Raw genomic sequence first — 21360 nt, 5'->3', positions numbered from 1 at the left:
TTGAAAATTTAATATTACTAAAATGTGTTTACCACAGCTTTTTTTACCATTAATAAATTGAAATTGGCAAAATTAGCTCCAACACAACGTAAGAGTGCAACGCTTGGAATACACTCGGATGTCGACACATTGTCGACTTACGAGTAATAATACATAAAGGGTTAACTAAATTCGAAAGACACATAACAGAAAATGAATAAAAAGACATAACCTTGACGTGACGGGTAGCGGGGGCCGCGTCGCGTCGGCGTCGGTAAGGACGCCAGCGCCAGCGCCAGCGCCACGCCGCCGGTGCAACTAAACACTACACTAATTTGAATTATACACTGCTTAATTCTAACACATACACTGAATTACACTATCACTTTATAATTAAAAACATCGATAGGGATATTATTATAAAAACACTTATTCGACAAAAATGTAACACGACCGTTAATGACTAATGTCACATAGCTACTGAATTTTTTTTAAATATTTCGAGATGCATAAACAAGCTCAAACGAGTTCAAGGTTATGCTTCATGTAAACCATAACGATTAAAATATCGTGCATCTCAGATAACAAAAAAAAATATTTTTTATCAAAGGTTGACAATTTGTCTAGCTTTAAAATATTTTTATAATATCTATCTCTCATTTGATTTATTTTATTGAGAGGTCATCCGATGTCATAATAGTCGAAGGTCACCTTTGTAATAATGTCGACCTTCTAAAAGTATAATGCCGATGATTTAATGTTTATTTATATGAAAAATATTATTTAAATCTAATTTATATGTGCCAAATTTATGACAATATACATTCACATATCGATAATATGTGAATGTATCACTCACATTATCGCATACGCCACCGTGGTGTATGCGATATTGTGAGTGTTTACTTGTTTGGTAATTATGTCGGTGACAATTAAATGTGATTTAGTCGCTCGTATAGCTTCCATTTTCTGTATAAATCGCTTAGTTGACGTAAACTACTTTCCATACGTTATAGTAATATTTCTGACAAACGATAATCCTACGGCTAATCGGACGTCATCAAGATGTTAATGTCAAAATGGCGGCAGAAAAGCGTCTACTTCCCCACTCCTGCTGCATATGCACATAGTACAAGTTGTACCAATAAGCTATATATTGTCATAAAATATTATTTCTTACTATAAAAAAAAATTTACCCTCGGTATGAGCATAAAGGAGATTATTATCCGCTTGAGCTGCTGCACTCTTAAGGGTATCTCTTAGGAGATGCTTTATAAATTAGCGTCGACTCTGTGTTTCGCCTTTCGCAACTGTAATCCAATCTTGGTGCCTTATCTTGCGTACACACCATGCACATAATCGCGAAATTTTCAGATTACTATTTATTACCATTATATAATAATTGCTTGAAATTTCTTTGTATGAATTGCGGACGCCATCGAACTTTGCAAGGCAGATTCGCACAAAGTTGTCAAAGATTGTGGCGTATTTTATTAAGAAGACGGATGCACAGTGGTGATTCAAACGCTTTGAACTGCATTTCTTGCATAAATTATGTTTGCTATTTAGTTCGTTATGCAAAGCGCGCAAAAGTTTAGCAAGTAAATCTCTGTGTAGCAAGCGAAGCGTTATAAATTCGATTTTTAGTATAGACATCTTTGAAAATACATACGGATGGATAAATAAATATTGTATACAGCATCAAAGACACTTTATGAATCTCTCGAACGTAAGACTGTCAAATAAATCTGAAAAGCCGGAAATTATACTAAAAAAACGAAAAATAACACACGAAAATATATTTTAAATTGTAATTAACATTTTTATGCAGTCTTTTATAAAACATTTAAAAATAAATAAATAAAAAATATAGGGACATAGTACTAGTAACGGTGGTGGTTTAAGCAATGGATCATGTAGTAACACTCTGCCAGTTCAGAGTCGTTAAAAACTTGATATCTCTGGCGCCTGGCGAAAGGAAGCGAGTAACGAAAGCTCTCAGAAACGTGCACATAGTCGAAATTTTATTATATTCCCAACGCTATCAAATCTATATTGTAAATTTACCCTGGTGAAATACTCACAGTTTGTTAGGGCGTACATTAAATTAGTTGAGTTTGCCCATACGTCCTTATTGATCTTAATAATTAAGTTTTACGCTCGAAAAAAAACGTATAAAAGTGTTGATTCTCACTCATTTAGAAGGTCACCAATACTACCTCCTCAAGGAGCAATTCAATGAATCTAGACTCGACCCATGATTACTTATGCAATAAAATATCATTAGACAGATTAACCAAGCATCTTAATGGCTAATAAAAGTCACATCACTCGAACGCAAAACCCTAATTTGTTAATATATTTTATGTTTTTACTGATATTTTATTTTTTTCAAATAATTGTCAATATACAATTGACAGCGCAGCGCAAAATTTATTATTATTTTATAATATTTCCTAATCAACGTAATGATTTTTTAAATATTTTTTTTATAAATTTTAAAAATAAAAACACCGAAACGTTTTCAGCAGCGCAGAGAAAATTTTTTAGATATTTTTAGTAAAATGTAACAAGGTAATTCACTACTACTTATAATAGCAAGATATCCATTAGTCTCCACTTCTTGCTTTATATGTGTATAAACAAACATGAATAAGTACGCCGTAGAATGAAAAAAAATATATTTTGTTTAAACTAATATATTTAACTAAATTTATCAACAAAAAAAATACTTTCGGCGTAAATCTGTGCAGTAATTAAGTTATGTTTATGCACTATTTATTTTTTTTTTTTTTGGATAAGCATGACTTTGAAAACCGTTTATTGTTTGAGTAACATATTTTCTGAAAAGTCTCTACAAGCTGCCAATAACTAATTTCTTTCTCAGTAATGAATATACTAAACATCTAAAATAAAATAATTCGTTTATGTTATCGACGCTTTACAGAAATTGGTAATGGAAGAATGTGTCTAAAGACTGTTTTTGAATAAATTAATCAGCTTCTATTCATGAAAGGTAAACTTTGCAAGCACCTACAAATCTTAATGCTTCATAAGAAGCGGCCGAGCTTTGACGCGCCTTAATTGGTTCACTGTTAACGTCAGAATCACGTTTATTGCTTTTTGTGCTTTCGAAGACTTAATGGGCGGAACGCCGAGTTTGAAGAACAAGATTTCGAGTCCTTTAATTAAATTCATTCGCAGCTATGACATCCGACGAAGAAAAACCTGGAAAGCTCACACCATAGCGCACTGTTTTAATTGGAAATTACAAATTGAAAATTATGTAGTAGAAGTAGTTCTGCCGTTATATAGCGAGCAGAAAACGCTAAGCTTGGACGTAGGGATAAATTGCTTTTTACGAGATTAAAATTTTGGTAAACTCCACTCCACTTCGTCATGCTATTTGCATATGCACGTTTTACGAGCGAGCGTCTTGGCTCCAGTGTTTGGGAGCGTTTACGGTTCGGAAGCGTAAAATAAATTTGGGAATTTTCTTGTTTTTTCTTCCCTGTCGTAAATTCCAAAATGTATATTAACAGTATTCCAGTGCGTTCCTCTTAACTTTTATGCTGCAGATGCTCGAGCTGCTACAGATAACTATATAAATTAATAAATTTTACAAAGTATATATGTTGTAATAGCTTACCAGGATTATACTCCTCACCTAGCAAAATGCTGACAGTTATTTTGAACGATTTGAGATATAACTTTTTAACGTTACTTGATAAGTCCAGTTGTTACCGTCGATAAAGTCTAAAAGAACTGGAATAATCGAGTATCATTTAAATTGACTCACAAATTCGCAGCAGACGTTCAGTAAAAATGTAATAACTTTAGTGCTTCATTAATGATTTTATAGAGAGACAAAGTATGGAAATCGTAATATAGATATTCTGGCTAAGGCTAATATATGTATATATTGGGATCGTAAGTTTATCGTTGGAGACTCAACTCGAGCGATTTTTCTGTTACACTAATGATTGACGCAACTGGGGACGCAATTTACGAAGCACGGTATCAGGGCTCGTGTACTCTTGACGATGCGCAATTTGTGAAGTACGATTCAGTGACGTCGTTCTCTGGAGGACTCCTGACTGACCCTCTAAATGCCCCTACCAACTCCCCCCCCCCTCAATGACGTTCCTGTTATTAAACCAACAAGCAAATGGAAAAAACTCCGACGTCGGATCAGAGGGCGTAAACCATCGTTATAAAAGTGCGCTGTCCACTCTGGTCGACGACTTACTCTACTTTTCCAGGGCATGGCTCAAACCCGTTGATATCTTTAGCACCTGGCGAAGGGAGGGAGTTTCTGGAAAGCAAAATCTCTAAGATTATGACTCATCGAAATTTTTTTCAATAAGATCATACTTTCTATCTTTTTTGGATAGCCCTTTTAATGTAATTCCAAGAAATAATGTTACTACCAAATACCAAATTAAGAAAAGTTTTATTATAAAATGTCATTTTAAATAATCAATATTTATATTCTGGTATTGTTTTTTAAATTAAAAAAAAAATTAAGAATTAAATATATTTGTGCTTAGGTTTTACTTAAATTTGTCCAAATAGTGAAGCTGTAGCATCTACAATATAAATAGAATACTACTAAAATTAAAATGAGACATAAAATCGCTGCTTTCACAGTGAGTGCTTCATTGCATATAGATATTATTATTCTTGTATGATTAAAAACAATAGGCGATGGTACTGCAATTAACTATACTACAATAACTAAAAATCTTATTTCACATCCCAGTTTTCCAATTCATTAAATATTAAATGGTTTATTATGTTGAAGAAAACAACTAACAAATAGTTTACAACGCTAACAATTCCCTTTGTGCACATAAAAACTAATATTATATCAAGGTTAGAACTTTGCTAGCGTTACGGTCCATACAACCATAAATGTTCATTCCAAGTTACATAAATTCTTTTTCACACTGTTTGTTAAGAGCAGTTGTATTTTATTTAGCCACAAAGCCAACTCACACTCTTACCCTTTTTCGGTTTTTTCTCCAAATATAAATTTAACTAAATTAAATACGAGATTTTTAATTAAAAATACATTTTATTAGACAATTTAAAAATACACATATAAAGCACTACAGGTGTAAAATTAATTTTCAGCCTCTTTCAAAACCAAAGCAGCTTCTGTGAGACCCAAACCTTCTAATATGTATGCTAAATTTTCCGGAGACGCGTCCTCGTCATCTTGAAAATAAAGTTGCAGCATGCTTTTGGCACTCGTGGAATTTGACGTATTATTCTCTATAAAGTACAATATTTCGTCTTCTTTAAAGCCGAGCTTTGTAGCCAACTTTTTCCAGTCCCCTTGCAATTGTTCGCATAGCTCACTCATCTGCTCGTCGCTCAAGGCTTTTTGTAGCGCTGATTTGGAATTTTCTTCATAATCACCCGACTGATTATCAGCATCTTGTATTGGCATCTATAAATTATTTCGCACAATGAAAGAAATGTAATTTTTACTAATACTTATTGCAAATTTTTAATAAATCTAACCTGTTCTTCATCTGTCGGTTCCACTTTCATCAGCTCGAATTCTTCCTCTTTGACTTCATCTTCAGTTGAATCCTAGAATTCAAAACAATAAAATTAAATTATATATAAATTGTATAATAAATCAAATCAATATATTGATTTATTACCTGGTTCGGCTGTTTTGCCAATTCTAGATCATTGGCTATGTTCTTTATCATCGATTCTAAGTAGTCTGGTAGTTTGTTTATTAAATTACACGTATACGTGAAGAAATGAGGGCTGCGATTAGCAAGTAATCGCAGTGCTCTCCATCCGAAGTTTTCATCGGCCACCACGCGTTGATCACCTGTGACGCCTTTCTCGACTTGATCAAAGGCCTCAGCTAGATAAGTTTCTAAAATAATATTAAACAAATTTTAAAATATGGCTTTTTTCTGCTTTAATATTTTCAATTGGTTAAAGGAAATAAAAAGTGCTAGAATGCCATAAATCTTCTATCTAGTTTTAGTCGAAATATACAGCCGAAACTGAGACTTTTATCCAAGGATGGAAAGTCAACAGAAAATCATCATTACTCTCTGAACTTTTAGAAATAGACACTTATTTATCCACACAATTCTAAGTCTTATGAGTGACACTCACAAGACGAGTCTTCAAAAAAACCACAACTTATTTGACAGGAAAGTTCGTTAAATTGATGTATAACTTTGAGATAAGATTGAAAATTCATCTCGTAATTCAAGATAATGCTACTAGTATTCACTGAATCAAGAAAGTATTCAGTCGATTATTAAAAATTGTAGATGATTTTAAATGCAAATATCAAGAAAATACATGTATTGTAAAATTTTCATAGTCAAAACTTTATGAAGATTTTTACTAATTAAAGATATGGATATGCGAAGGATTAAACGTACCTCTTATTAGAACATTACGTGAACGTAAAAATAAATCATTACTAAACAATAATCAATGACAAGGAAAACCCAGTGGATGAAACAAACAAAAAAAATCTCTCACAGTACTTCATTTAGGTTTGAGATTATTTTATATTCACAAACTTTAGAAAAACTTTAGTTCAAGGTTTGGTTTCAGTTGATAATAAAAAAAGGCATTTTTTTCTTTCAATATTTCATTGCGAAATACTAAACTTAAATACAACATATATTTATATTTATTAATAAAAGAAGCAATCAGTCTGATTTAATGTGTAACTAGCATGTGAAACTAAATTTAATGGAATTCTGCATTTTACTGCTTCTTATTTACACAAATGATTATAAATTATATCTAATCGAATGACAATAATTGTTTTCACTCATATTTATTCAACTTTAAATATAAATAAAAATCAGATTGATTATAAAATCTAATATTTTCTGTGTTAATTCAAGTATTTTTATATTATTACCTAATGATGGAATGAAATCTCTATCTTTTCCTTTACACGACTCTAGATTGTCTGGATTTAAATTCCATAATTTAGTCAACTCATTGCTGAAATTAAAATAAACGAAATTAATTAACAATTCATGTATATCACAATTTTAAACGAATTATACTTACTTTCCTAAATAAAACTTTCCTTGACCTTCATAATCTTTGATTATGTCACCAAGCAATCTTTTTCTGCGAGGCTTTAACATTTTTCTTGGTTCATCTGTGCTTATTATTTCTGCAGGTCTGTTTGCTTTTAGTTTTTGAAATTCTATAAAAAAAAATACCTTAGTATCTAAAATAATATACAATAATAAAAAAATTATAAATTACCTGGACATGATTCAATCTTCCATTGAATCCATAACTCCTCGCGTTTTAATATGTGCCGAACTCTATTAACGAAGTTCTTACCATCTGGCGGCGTTTCTGATATCAGTTTATAAACTAATTCAGCCGTTTGCTTTATCCATTCTGAAGGATCCGGTTTCAACTCAAGAGTTTCCCTAAACATATTTAAAAAAAAAATATAAAAACATACTATATTTTACACAAAATTTCAAAATTGACTCACAATTTGGATTTCTCAGTTGATTGTAAGTATTGGAATAGTATTAAAAATTGTACTAAAATACACCGTCTAAAGTTAGAATCCGACAACTGTAGTTCGAGAAGTTTTCGGTTCGTCAAAAATTTTGCAAAGTAGTGTTTTTCTTGATCTTCTTTTGAGTCTACTTCCATCATCATTGAAGATTTGTTCTTGAATTCATTATTTACTTGAATAGTATCTAGTTTATATGAATTGAACGCTGTTAGTACATTTGAAGAATGCTGTAAACATTAATTTTATAATAAAAATAAGTTTTTTATAACATATGATAAATTAATAAAATAAATTATTTACTCCAGCGAAGGTTTTCCATTGAACTTTATTATAGCACAAGTTTGGATTTCTGAAATAATCTTGCAAAGCCCAGAATCTACAGTACAAACTATAATCAATAGTGATAGAATTCTTCTTATTCTCGTCCAGCATATCTTCGTCCTCGTTCGCATCCATTAAATCATTTTCGCCTCCAAGCTCAGTGACATTATCCAAATTAAACTCCGACACAATGTTTAATCCCGATCGTTCAGAAAACGGGAAAAACTTAGCCAAGAATAGCAATATTCTGCCACAAAATATGGTGTTTTGTGAACGTGACAATCGCCTTAACAATCCATTACACATTCTTAACAAATTATTTTTGCAAGCCGTAAAAAAAAGTTCTTCCTTCCATATGTTTACGCCGTTTTCGACGTATGTGAACATTTTCTCGCATTTGTCCAAAGTGAACGAGTCGAAAATGTCGACCAATAATACCACAGGCATGGTGGGTTTTGTTATCTCTTTCCGGCAACATCTTATGCAAAAAGTGACATATCTTTCTAAGCATTCTTGATCTTTGCCTAAGAACTCTATGAGCACATCTCTGAAGAGTTGATCCATTGCACATTTGAAAGTCGGATCTGAAGAATGCTTGCATAATTCTGATTCGTCATTTTTGATTGTAAAAGCATGGCGCAAAACTCCCTAAAAAAATAAAATTTGCATTAACTTAAATAATTTAAATTTTCATGTTTGAAGTAATATCAAAGCATCGAGTGTTTTGTTATTCAATATTGATCTAATTTTGCTACCCAAGCACCTTACTATTGAAAACACAGATAAAAATGTTCAGTTTTATTATTAATTAATTTGATCATCTTGTGATGAGAAATATGGCAAAACAGACAATCTCGAATGTTATATAGTGATGTCTTTAAGAGTTTTAACTCTCCTAGACATTAAAATGTTTTTACTGAAAATTATTTAGAAAACACAATTTTTAGCTCATGAAGTCTGATCAAAAACTGGCAACCAATAAATTGTAAGCACCAGGTCCAAATTCGAATATTGTATTTATTTATATAATTAATGTTGTATTGCTAAGCTGTTAAATTATTAACGAATTGGTGCACCATTATACGTAAATTGGTTACAATAAAGTAATGCGATAAGAATATATAAAACTACATATAAAAAGTCGCCTTGATGTTTCAACCAAATAGAACCCAACCTATATTTTTATGAGAATTAATTTTATATGATAAATTCACTTTAAATTACTAGCGAAGCTTAGAAACTGTGTAATTATAGTTAACTCACTTTATATAGAGACCGATATTCTTCAAAAGTTAGACCTTTATCGTCAGACATTGTAGCGGCAAAAACGACGCCGCCGCACGATGATGACAGCTTGTAACAGGGTTGCAATATGAAAAAACTTCATTACTAAAATTTAATAATATTATCATGAAAAATAAATAAAATAATATTGTAAATATTTCTAAACACGTCAACTTTATTAATAACTCATATTTAATCATTTTTATAACTTATAAAATAATTTGAGAAATATTATTAAAATTTATCGTTTTATGTATATGTGTATCAACAATAATAATATCAAGCATTATAAACAGGGCTGTGGAGTCGTTAAAAAAAAACACGACTCCGACTCCGACTCCGATTCCGATATTTACCAACAACACGACTCCACTCCGACTCCGACTCCGACTTCGACTCCGACTCAAAAAAGTTTAATTTTATCAGGTATTTTTGGTGTTTCTCTACCCGTTTAATATTCATACGCTATACACATTCATTATTACGCAATTAAAAATTCATAAATTTCATAATTTAAAAAATGCTCGGAGTCGCTCATTTTTCACGACTCCGACTCCGACTCCAACTCTGGCCAAAACACCACGACTCCACGACTCCAACTCCGACTCCGACTCCGACTCCACAGCCCTGATTATAAATATGTATGTTAAATATCTTATTTTAAATTAGATTAATTACTCTTTTGTTCGGTAATTATTGCGGAAACGAAAATTGCGCATGGCGAAAATTGCAAACAACAACAATTCAGATCAATATTCAATAAAAAATAGAGAGAAATATTTGGCAGTAGTTAAAATTTTAAGTAAAATATATTTGACAATCAAACTTTAGCGACGGGATGGTGACAGGTGACAATAAGACACAGATTGAGACGCTGCAGTAGTGTTTTTATTGACGATTGAAGTTGCTTACATTTGAACGGGGCACGAGCCCGCGATGCGTGCCTGAACAGGCCGAGGGCTGCCATCACGTTAGTGTTACCCAAGTGCTGGTAAGTTTTGGCCATAACAAATCTAAGCTCCCACAAAACAATTACTAATATTCAAAATTTTTGTGTGCACAACTTTTGTTTACGCAATAATCCGGTTACCAATTAAAATTATAACATTTAATTTATTATTCTAATAATATTAAATATATTGTTTGGCACTCGACTATATTTTCAAAATCATAACACTGTGACAAATCTGTTTTTTTAAAAATATCGTTACATTGTTATTACAATCACCAAATAAACTCGGCGGCACTCTGGAAACATCGACGTGACAGCGGCGGAAAGCAATACATTGACAAGAAGACGACCAGTTTTGGCCATAACAAATCTAAATTCGGCTCCTATAGAGATAATTAGAGAATTTTCGGTTTAGAATCAGGGACGTTATTTCAGCTACTTTCAATATTTTTATAAAATTAAAATTCGTAGTATTTTAATAAATTACATGCATTTCCAATATAAGGTAAATGCAGCCACCTGTCATTCCCTCCCTAAGACACTAAGCATCCAAATTATTATCATATCCATGTAACTATTTTAATTATAAAATAAAATACTTTTAACAATTACATTAATCTTTTATTTAAAAAAAAATATTTTTTAAACATTTAAATAAGAGTAGCTTCAACATACATAGTTTTGCAGTTAATTTTATGAAATAGTACTGATTGTTAAAAAAAATTTCACCCAATCGCCTAATTCATATTTAGAAACACACATATTCATACATGACACCATAAATACTTAGCTAATTTGTTTGTTTTTCAGATATCAGATTTATTTTCATATTATTGTAAATAGTAATAATTTAAAAAAGAAAAAAATAACATATATTATATTGAGTAATCTCAGTGCTCACATTATTTTAAAGAATGGTTGCAACGTTCGCGTTCGCGAAATCGCATCCTCATACGCGCGTCGTTCGCTCGACGCTTTCGCGCGACGGACGCACAACGTTGCATCTACCAGCTGGAGCGGTTGTTTGCAAGCGTCTCCAAAACAAAGGCTGACAGCCATGGATCGTAACGTCAGGTAAGGCCCCTTCCTTCTACCTTCCGAACAGACAGAATCGATCTCGTGCCTTCGTCCTATCCTCGACCGTCCGCTGTTTGTTCTAGCGACTTAGCTGGTTCAATTTTCTGGTTATGTGCGGTTCGATTCGCGATAATCGAGCGGAAAATTTGGCCCAAAGCGCCGTTCTTCCGTCACGGATTACGAAGTCGACGCTTGGATCTTTGTTTATGTACTTTTTAATTTGGTCCTAATTTGCCGCCATTTTGAAACATTACTTACGTACTAATCGTTTTTTATCGTAACTGTTTCCGAAAATAAAAATAGTAACATATTTGCATTGTTCAAATATTAAAAGTCGTAAAAAAACACTGTCTGATACAAATCAATTCAGAATTCCGTCAATTTGACGGGATCCATAAATCTATTATATTCTTAAAAATTAACCCTAAGTCGTATAAATTACAGTTTTATTGCCATTTTAAATTACATATTTAACAAAGGAACTTGTTTAATGCAATGGTTCATAAGAAATTAAAAAATATATCCAAAGAAAATTACAGTAAATAATGTTTGAGTGCTTAAGTTAACATTTATTAATTATAGTGGAGAAAAAGTATTAGAATTTTATTTAATATATTATTCGTGCAATACTATATACATACTAGAAAAAATTGTATAAACCAGATTTTTAATCAACGGATCACAAATGTGTGTCATTCTATCCACATAGATACATGATTTGGTGAACTATTAAAAACTATATTTATGTCCTTGTAAAATTAATTTTTCATATTTTTACATCTATGGATTATTTTACGGTAATTATGAATACATATAAAAGTAATGTTGAATGAAATTTTAAACATTCGATAGTCAAAATGGTATTAAAATGTGTACCGTTTATAAGTTATGTCGCCATTTTGTTTGTCTGCATTTTTTCTATTATGTGTAATTCTTTATATTATATATGATTTTATATTTTATTCTTTAAATTAATCACCAACTATAAAACTAATAAAAGTGAAGAGTTATATTTTTATATTGAAATGTATTCTTTAGAGATACTTCATTTCAAGGAGAACATTTGTTCAATTATAGTAGCTAATAGAAGTGAATTCATTCTAAATTGGGATTAAGTATTTATTGGCGGCGATTAATTACTACTGTACTTTTTAAATAAATTTAATCTAATAGATATGATAAAATAAAAATATCAGCAGGTTCAGTGAATAGGTAATTAGTTGAATCAAAAATATTAGATGAACCAATCCCGTGATTCTGGGACTAGTTTGGGGAAAATAAATATTTAAAAACATTTATAAAATAGATCAAAAAATGACAAATACAATTTGTAGTATAGACATGTATTTTCAATTAAGTACATATAATACATTCAAGGAATCTGACATACAATATATTACATAATATAAGACAAATCATAATGTGAACATTAAACAATTGTAAGTACTTGTTAATTAGCAACGCTCAAATCACCAGTTACTACCAACTGCGCTTCCCGAGCTGTTCAAGCCCAAAAGTAACCTAAACAAATTAACGATTATACTATTATATTTGTTTAGGCTAGGTTTGGGTTTCAACAGCAAATGGACGTTTCGCAATTGTCAACTTTAATAACTATAATATATTTTCATAGTCATTTTCATTCCATACAATAAATTTATACTTACGCAAACGCTGAATAAGCTAACAGGCTCGTATGCACACAGTGGAAATTACAACTGTTGATTTTTGAGCTTTCTGTTGTGCAAAAAACAAGTACCCAATTTTATTTTAAATAATATGTCTGAAGTAAATTAAAACGGTATTTGTTACCATTAATGATTGTAATTCTTTTTCTTCTCTAATATGTTTTAAAAATTAAATTACTCGCATCTCTGATGATGATTGCATTTTGCAACATTAAAAGGTTATTATTACATGTGAGCATCTGGTGATCCAGCATGTGACAACTGCAGGTGTATCAACATTTTTAAATTTGTTTAAGATCAACTCGATTGTTTTTAACAAAAAATTAATCATACAATTTGCGCGATTATAATTACTAATATCATAGGTATCGTTAATCGTTTAGGATCCTGAAATTAGATTCGCTAGCCAGAAGCTAATCAATTTATATCGTTTCTTACTAACTATTCTGATTTCGGGCTTAGAGAATAAAATATATAAGTGTGGCTTTGCAGTTTACAGTTTATTGTTAAGTTGTACAATTTACCAAAGCGAAATATTGTCGAGTTGTAAATATTTTATAGACTGAGCGCTGGTGGAGAAGTTATGTTCTCTGAATTATCTGCTGAGGTCTCTCATGTTTGTTTTTGTTTTGGTCTGCTTGTCTGCCTTCTCGAATCTTGTGTTCGTCTGCTCTAATCAAGCGCTTTCATCTCAAATCGCTTGATTGTCTGCCGATGTGATAAAGTGTCAGATCTTTTATACACTTGCTTTGAGACATCTGTGGCGAATCACCGGTGCTGATGCTGGTTGGTCGAGTGCTTCGATCAACGAAATATGTTCATTCCTTGAATAAGTGAATCTGCAAGCTGAACATATTTTGAACGTCGTTAACCCTTTCTACGCCACGCGCATCATATGATGCGCAACTGAATCGACTCTCACGCCATGCGCATCATATGATGCGTTCGTTAAAACCTTCGTTTTTTAAAGAAAAGGAAAGGTAAAAGTTGGTAATATATGTTTTAAAAATCAGTTTGAATTCTTAGTAAGCGATTTCAGTGATTTTATTTATAGAATTTGCGATGAAAAAGTGGTATATATAATTATAGTCAAGCCTTAATTTTAGTCGTTTGTATTTTGCGCGCGGTTTTGATTGTGCTACTGCAGCGCCACTTTTAGGGTTGGCACAAACGCGTCGCGAAAATTCGTTTTTTTTTATAATTTAATTAATGAATCGAAATTAAATTATGTCATCAATATTTCAATAATTATTGTGATTTGTAAATACTTGTGAATATACATTATTTCGACTGTTTTAATATTGTCAAATGTTTTTGTGATTGGTTTTTATTGTTTGTAATAATTATATAATAATAATAATAATTACTAATTAATACTTATTAATAAATATAAATAAGATATAATTAATAAAATATTAATAATAACTCTTAGTAAATATTAATAATAACTCTTAGTAAATATTAAATAATAATAATAATAATAATAACAAAAGCGATTCCTTGTCATTGAGTCATTTTATTTTACTTCTTCTATTATTTTATAATTTATTTGTAATATATTTATTTAATTAGATTAAATTAAGACCATTGTGACTTAACAGGTTACCCCATTGCGTCACGATGGACGAAACGCTTATTATTTATTGTATATATGTGTATATGTGTGTGTGTAATATATTTTACATATTCCGCCTGGAGTGTAGATATGTTGCACTCTTGCCGGTCCCAAACCCGGATAAAGGAGGAGGGTTTCTATCGTGGAGCAAACCAACCAACGTGGAGAAATCCAAATAGTTACGAAAAAATCACAAAGAAATAATAAATCCGCCCCGATTCATAATGACCTAGACCGGTGGTCGGCAAACTAATTAGCCAAAGAGCCAAATATGTACATTACAACGATTAAAAAAAAATTGAGAGCCAAATCTATTTATTAATTTAGCAAACACTTATTATAATTTTCCAAATCAACACAAAGATGTTCAAATTTAGAGCTCCATATTTCCTTATTTCTTAAATCCGGCGCGTCTTGCGCGAATGCCTGTGGATATTTGTGCCAGAGCCGCACTTAGGGGGCCAAAGAGCCGCATGCGGCTCCGGAGTCGCACTTTGTCGACCCCTGACCTAGACGATCGAAATCTAGATAAACGACTGAACTTCAATTTTGGAACCTGGAATGTGCAATATTACAACCAGAGAAATTGCAAACAATAGCGGAAGAAACACTAAAACTCATGATATATCTAGAAGCCCTACAAGAAATTAGGTGGGGAGACCAAAACCACTCACTGGTTGTAGCGCTGTGGAAGAAGAAGAAGAATATGTATATATTATAAATTATACATATAATTATATATAGTTAAATGTAACATCGTAACTTGCCATCAAGTTTTGTTATTTATTATTTTTATAGCAACAAACAACTGCAAATTCTTCTTCCACATAAGAGCGTGTTATAATTCGTAAACGGTTTGGTTATTAGGGTTATTTTTGTGTGCGATATATGTGATTTTCTATAAATCTAAGAAATGTTGTCGATTTGTACATTTTTATAACAGGATGTGACGACGAAAAAATGCGTTGCAAATTTATATATTAAAATTGTCTCAGTGTGGAAGCATGATCCTGCTTGTCATTCGCTTGTATAGTGTCGCGCGCGTGCATGTGTGTGTACGTGTGAACACGCGGGCCGGCCAATTGATTTAAGTGCATAATAAGTTTTGTTTACTCCATATTACCAACAATACGATGAAAAATGTTTGTTTATTGATATAATTAGAATGTTTAAATCATGTTAATCATACATATATAATTTTAAAATATAAAAATTGAGTATTTTGGCTGTAATGATGTGTTAATAAACCAAGTAAGTAGCCAAAAAATTATATCGCTAAAAACGCATGGCGTACAGCGAATAATTAAGTAAGGGTTAATGCGAGGTTTTTTGCCGGAGACCCATTGTCTATTGCATTTTTACGCACAAAGGGTAGTTTTTCTAGTGCTTACGATTAGTTAATGGATGTGCTAACTGGGAAGTGGTACGTGTATTTCATTTTTGTAAGTTGAATCTTGCAGGGTGTAGTTTTTATATATAGTGGCAGCCACCTAAATAAGACACTTTTGCAGTTTTGTCAAAATGCGATGTAAAGTGCAAATTTTACATAAAATTGTTGAAACCTTTTAAATTTTTATTTTTTATCTTGATAATCTACATAATGGTAAATAATACTAGTATATGTTGTAATAAATATTTAAAATATTTATTTTCAATTTAATAGATACATATGAGTCAGTGGCGTGCTTGCTATAAACACGAGCGAATATAAACACTATTACGTGAACGATAGAGTCGCTCGCTATCAACCGTTCAGGCTGGTGGCGTTTTGAATCTACCGCATCTATGGACGGCACACCACTGATATGAGTGTATTCTAAAAATTCAAAAACATAAAAAAAAAAAAAATACCATTAATATCATATTTTGTAGGGTGACCTTTTGTCTTTATAATAGCCCTACAACGGTTAGGCATTGACTCGATTAATTGCTGGTATTTGCGGCAGGATTCGGTTCCCGCTCGTTTTTTCCAATTGAATATATTTCTTTTAAATTTGTGACAAATTAATTCTTAATTTTGTATTTTAAATGTCTCCATAAGTGTTCAATAAGGTTTAGATTCAGGCTGCATGATTGCCATTCCAAAACATCCATAATATTGTCTGTGAACGACTTTTTTGCCCTATGTGAAATATGTTTCGGGTCATTGTTCTGTTGATAAACAGGACAATGACCCGAAATCTTCAGCATAAGGTAACATTACAGGTTCCATAATATTAACATATACTTCCTGGTTCATAATCCCTTCAATTAAATGGATAGGACCGACCCCATGCTAAGACATACATACAACCCCATACTATAATGATTTTATATAAAGAATATAAAAAAATTATAAAGATTTTATCACCTCTATCAAGAATGTCAGACGAGTTGATGTATAAAATAAAGTTGCCTGAATCTAATATTTAAATCACAAGATCACTATGACTATTGTTTTAACCTGAACAGCTTAGCTCAATCTATCTTTATACAAAGTAGTCTAAACATGAGGAAATAATACATAACCGAGTATATAATGTTTCAGTTTTGAGTCATCGTATTGATAGATTTCAACATACGTCATAATCAGAATTAGTTTATCTTCAATAAAATATTCTGAGAAATTATTCATAAACATATTTATCTTATCTCATAATAAGGTTTATGTATCTCATTTAATTTTCATATCTTAGTATGTTTCAAAATGTATTGCAATTCTATTAATCTCAAAAATAATATCAGGACTAGCTGTTAATGATAATGTATTTAATATGTTTCATTGTAATTTGCATTCTGGTTCTTATTTTCTTGTTTTTCGATAATTGTTGATAATCGCTTTTTTATAATTGATTATGATATGATATACTGCTAAAACTAAAACTTTTATTGATACATAGCATAAACAATGACATAAATGTGGACGAAAATGCAAAACAACCCCTTGGACGGACATATATTATTAATAAAAATCCGAAAAACTATATTTATGCAAGATGCAGCTCCCTGCCACACGGCAAAATCAATAAAGAATTACTTGACAAGCAAAATATACAAGTTTTACCTTGGCCAGGTAATTCACCTAATATAAATCAAATAGAAAATTGTTGAGCAGTAAAAATATAATAGCGAGAATAGAGAGTATGCTTAGAAGAGTACTCTAAGTAATTAAACCGCCCTACCTCTGGGTTATTATTCAAAAAGTAGTTAAAAAATACATTGGGTTTTTTTTTCATTAGATTTCACAATAACAATACTTGTTTACAATATAACATAAAAAAATACGCAATAGACTCATTTGTGATCCTTTTTTGTATCCTTTGCAAGTCAGAGGTTCTCGAAAAAAGATTTCGCCAAATATTTTTTATAATACCCATACGAACGTATCACGTACGTTCGTATGGGTAGGGCGGTTAAAGATAAAGGTGGTGTTACTAGACATTCATTTTTAAAATGAAAAATGTGCCAAAATAAATTGTTTGTGTAAATATATTGCTTCTACTTTCTTAAATTACATAAAAGTGTGTAAAAACTACAAAAATATAAAAAAATAATGTCTGGTCCAATTATTTTGTCACACCCCTGTATGTGTATGTATATATATAGATATGAACCTATGATATGAATAAAATACGTTTTGCATCTATCATTTACCTCATGATTTAATCGCGATCATTGATTTGCTAGGACTCACTATTTCTATCTAAATCACCAATGGAAAATCTTCACTCACAATACTGGTTACTTAGTCATTCATCTAATCGGTGATTTTCTTCTTATTCCTAACACATTGCTTTAAAGCTTTATTGTTATTAGTGAGAAATGTGTCCTAAGAATTACAGAATCCATTACAAGTAACAGTAGTCTTATCTCCGTAAAAAAATTGAAAACATCAGATTACGGATAATTTGTTTCTTAGTTTTCTAAGATTCTTCCACACTGATGTTAGTTAGGTCCATTGCATCTTTGGTCACTTGGATCTATCTTCTAATATATGCTTTACATTCACTATGTTTGGATGTCGTAGCATATTAAAATGTTATTGTTTGATGCAATATGAAGTTTTATTTTGACCATTGTTACCAACATAATGATGGGAAAAACCGTGCATAGCCAGATATATCTTATGTTGTTTTATAAGAACACTTTAAAATGTGTTCTACTAAATCCCACTTTAAATTATTTGGCATTTATATTCCACCTAGAAATTTATTGCGTTTTTGGTTCAGATAAACTTTCATCTCATTTCTACATCTTGGTACGACCTATCTGTAATATTTCTTAAACGAAAATATCACATATCACTAGTTGGAGAATTCGTTCCGCACGACCCAGAGCAGTGAAATGTGTAATGCGTGTGATGCTAGTTGTCTTGGAATTTGACCTAACTTAAATTTTATGCATCTGCACAAGTTTCTCTGTCATATGAGCTTTATGGTGATCTTCTTGAAGACTTTAAACAAACATTTGGTTTAATTGTGTTTTACAAATATATATAATATTAAAAATATGCTTTGAAATATTTTTTGTAATCGACATTTGTATAAAATATAATTAGAATTTTTTATTGCTTTCAGAAATAACTCTTACTCCTCCAATGGAAATCCACGATCCAACCACCATGTAAATAATTACAACGGAAAGAATCGCTCTTCCGGAGGATATAATAGAATTAGCCCTACAAGTTCAAACAATGAGACTCCAAGCAATCATGGAAGTCAACAAGAAGATCTTGTAAATTATATTTTTGATACATGGGAAAAAGTAAAGACCAAACATATCAAAAATATTTGTACGATAATCATCATTTATAACAAGTTTTATATATTCACAGGTTCACAGAGAGGAACGGGGTGGAGCTAACCATGTCCGATATTATCAAGGACCTACTCAGTACAGTAACTTTGTGCCATTCGATCTAAACGAATTGTGGGGTCGCATCAAACGTCCACAGCACAACTCATAGTTCGTTTAAGGCTCCGATAATATTGTAAACGTTATCAATGAAAATACCAAAACTATTTTTATTTAGACGATTCAATCATTTGGTAAATTTAATAGTAAAAAAAATTCTTTAACTTAAATATCTTTTACATGGACAATATGTAAATTATATTCACTTGTGCATATTGCATTGTAAGATTGGAATGTACAAATATATATATATACATCAGTGGCGTGCCGTCCATACATGCTGTAGATTCAAAACGTCAAATGCATGTACGGTTGATGGCAAGCGACTCAGCCGTTACACGTGCTCGTGTTTATAGTCGCTCGTGTTTGTATTCGATCAACCGTGAATGCGTTTGACTTTTTGAATCTACCGCATATATGGGCGGCATGCCATTGATATACTATATATATATTTTATTATCCGTTTCAAGTATTTATATATACAGAGTGACGCTCTCTTTTTATAAGATATGTATGCGTGTATCTGTGCGTATATTACATATGCGTATGCATTCGTACATTAATAAATTTTGTGAGATTATAATTGTGATTTTTCCATAGCAGCACATTCCTCGAAAGTAAATTATGTATTTATTTTATTACAATATTTATGTTTGTCGATATAATGTTCGAAAATCTGCTGGCGTACTTTTTTTATTCTCTCTCGTACCTTTTAGAAGAGTATTGTAATAAAAAATACTTTATTACATTACTTTGAGTATTATTTTAATTTTTTAAATGTATTTTTAGGTGAATCCAATTATGTCGTTTTATCGTAGTGTACTAATGCTACACAAAATATATATTAAAAATAAATATCCCGTTTTTTAAAATATGATATTTTATATTTTTATACTGAATTCAATGTACTAAAAATTAATTGATGTTTTTTGTCCATTTTCAAAGTTCTTATTTTTTTGTCTATATTGGATATTTTATGATCTGTAATTATTGTAGATTGTAATTAATCTTTTTTATACAACCAAATATTTATTAGACTGAGAAATAATGATTAGCTGTTATACGATTTTTCGATGATACATTCAAAATAAAAACAAGCTCATTTCTAATTGTGAAAAGTTTCTTTATTTTATTATATCTAATTATTTATATTTTTTATTACTTTTATCATTTGACATTCCTTCTGTGTTCATAAACTATACTGTCTCTTAATTTACTTTTCACTTAAATTCACGTTCATTGAAAATAATTGATTTTGTACTTTGAACTTACAATGATGATTTACCATACAACACTGAAATAAAAGTTCAAATCTTACATTTTATTTTATTTTCCTCATCCTAATAGTGTATCAGTAAGTAAGACTATTAACATTGACACATTTTATTTTGTAATCAAAAGATGCTTTTGACTTAAGTTTGGCATCTTTTGAGATTAATAAGAATATAGTCAATATTTAAGCTTTATGTCTAATTTTACTGTTACTTAAACTATAATTCTTCGTACTTAATGTAATTTTGTATTTATAATCTTTATTGATTAAATTTAAGCGTGTTCAATCAATATTGTCTTAAAACCAAAATCTTAGATAATTTTTAAGATTTTATTTATTAATTTATTAGTGGTTCTTAAAGTGTGTGCCATAGCATCCTCATGAGGATACAAACTTTTCAAAAGTTTATTTACATTACAAACCAGTAACTCATTTAGTAGTAAGTGTTCATAAATGATTATTTACTGTTGTTATTTTTATTTAACCCTTTTAGTTAAACAAAATATTCGCTATTTTTTTATTAAAAAATAAATATATTTGTAGTAAAAATAATAATTTAATTGTCATTCATATTTTTTAATGTTTGTAATCAATATATTAATTTTACTATAGTAAAGTTGTAAACCAAAGCTTAGAAGATTACTATAAATTATAATCATTATTTTAACTAAGACTCAATCCAGATTAGTGTTTGGGTGATCTTTTTTAGTCGACCCCAAAATAATTTT

The 21360-nt window shown here is 30.8% G+C and overlaps 2 protein-coding genes across 2 annotated transcripts; one reads left to right on the top strand and one right to left on the bottom strand.

Annotated features, from left to right (window-relative positions):
• Positions 1–5037: 5037 nt before the first annotated feature.
• Positions 5038–9211, bottom strand: Hpr1 (THO complex 1-like protein Hpr1). Its single transcript, XM_088204104.1, has 9 exons — positions 9114–9211; positions 7830–8498; positions 7500–7756; positions 7259–7431; positions 7055–7196; positions 6900–6985; positions 5656–5882; positions 5510–5581; positions 5038–5435 (listed from the first exon to the last, which is right to left on the bottom strand). Exons 1-9 carry the CDS (start codon positions 9162–9164, stop codon positions 5106–5108), a joined length of 2007 nt encoding a protein of 668 aa, XP_088060230.1. The 5' UTR covers positions 9165–9211; the 3' UTR covers positions 5038–5105.
• A 1784-nt stretch (positions 9212–10995) lies between these two features.
• LOC148226050 (uncharacterized) lies at positions 10996–20477 on the top strand. Its single transcript, XM_088203894.1, has 3 exons — positions 10996–11160; positions 19023–19209; positions 19280–20477. The coding sequence occupies exons 1-3, from the start codon at positions 11144–11146 to the stop codon at positions 19409–19411; spliced, it is 336 nt and encodes a 111-aa protein (XP_088060020.1). The 5' UTR covers positions 10996–11143; the 3' UTR covers positions 19412–20477.
• Positions 20478–21360: the final 883 nt, after the last annotated feature.

Source organism: Plectrocnemia conspersa, unplaced genomic scaffold (genome assembly GCF_051122295.1).
Source record: "Plectrocnemia conspersa isolate PC_06_02 unplaced genomic scaffold, ASM5112229v1 ptg000014l, whole genome shotgun sequence".
In the NCBI taxonomy this organism is placed as follows: domain Eukaryota; kingdom Metazoa; phylum Arthropoda; class Insecta; order Trichoptera; family Polycentropodidae; genus Plectrocnemia; species Plectrocnemia conspersa.
This window is presented reverse-complemented; position numbering and strand designations above follow the sequence as displayed.

Excerpts from the sequence above, each read along its gene's own strand:
- Hpr1 (XM_088204104.1), bottom strand. The coding sequence starts at position 9,164 with ATGTCTGACGATAAAGGTCTAACTTTTGAAGAATATCGGTCTCTATAT. Across the intron at positions 5,883-6,899 it reads AGATTTCATTCCATCATTAG|AAACTTATCTAGCTGAGGCC; the intron begins GTAATAATATAA and ends ATATTATTTTAG. Across the intron at positions 5,436-5,509 it reads AACCGACAGATGAAGAACAG|ATGCCAATACAAGATGCTGA; the intron begins GTTAGATTTATT and ends AATAATTTATAG.
- LOC148226050 (XM_088203894.1), top strand. Across the intron at positions 19,210-19,279 it reads TTTTTGATACATGGGAAAAA|GTTCACAGAGAGGAACGGGG; the intron begins GTAAAGACCAAA and ends ATATATTCACAG.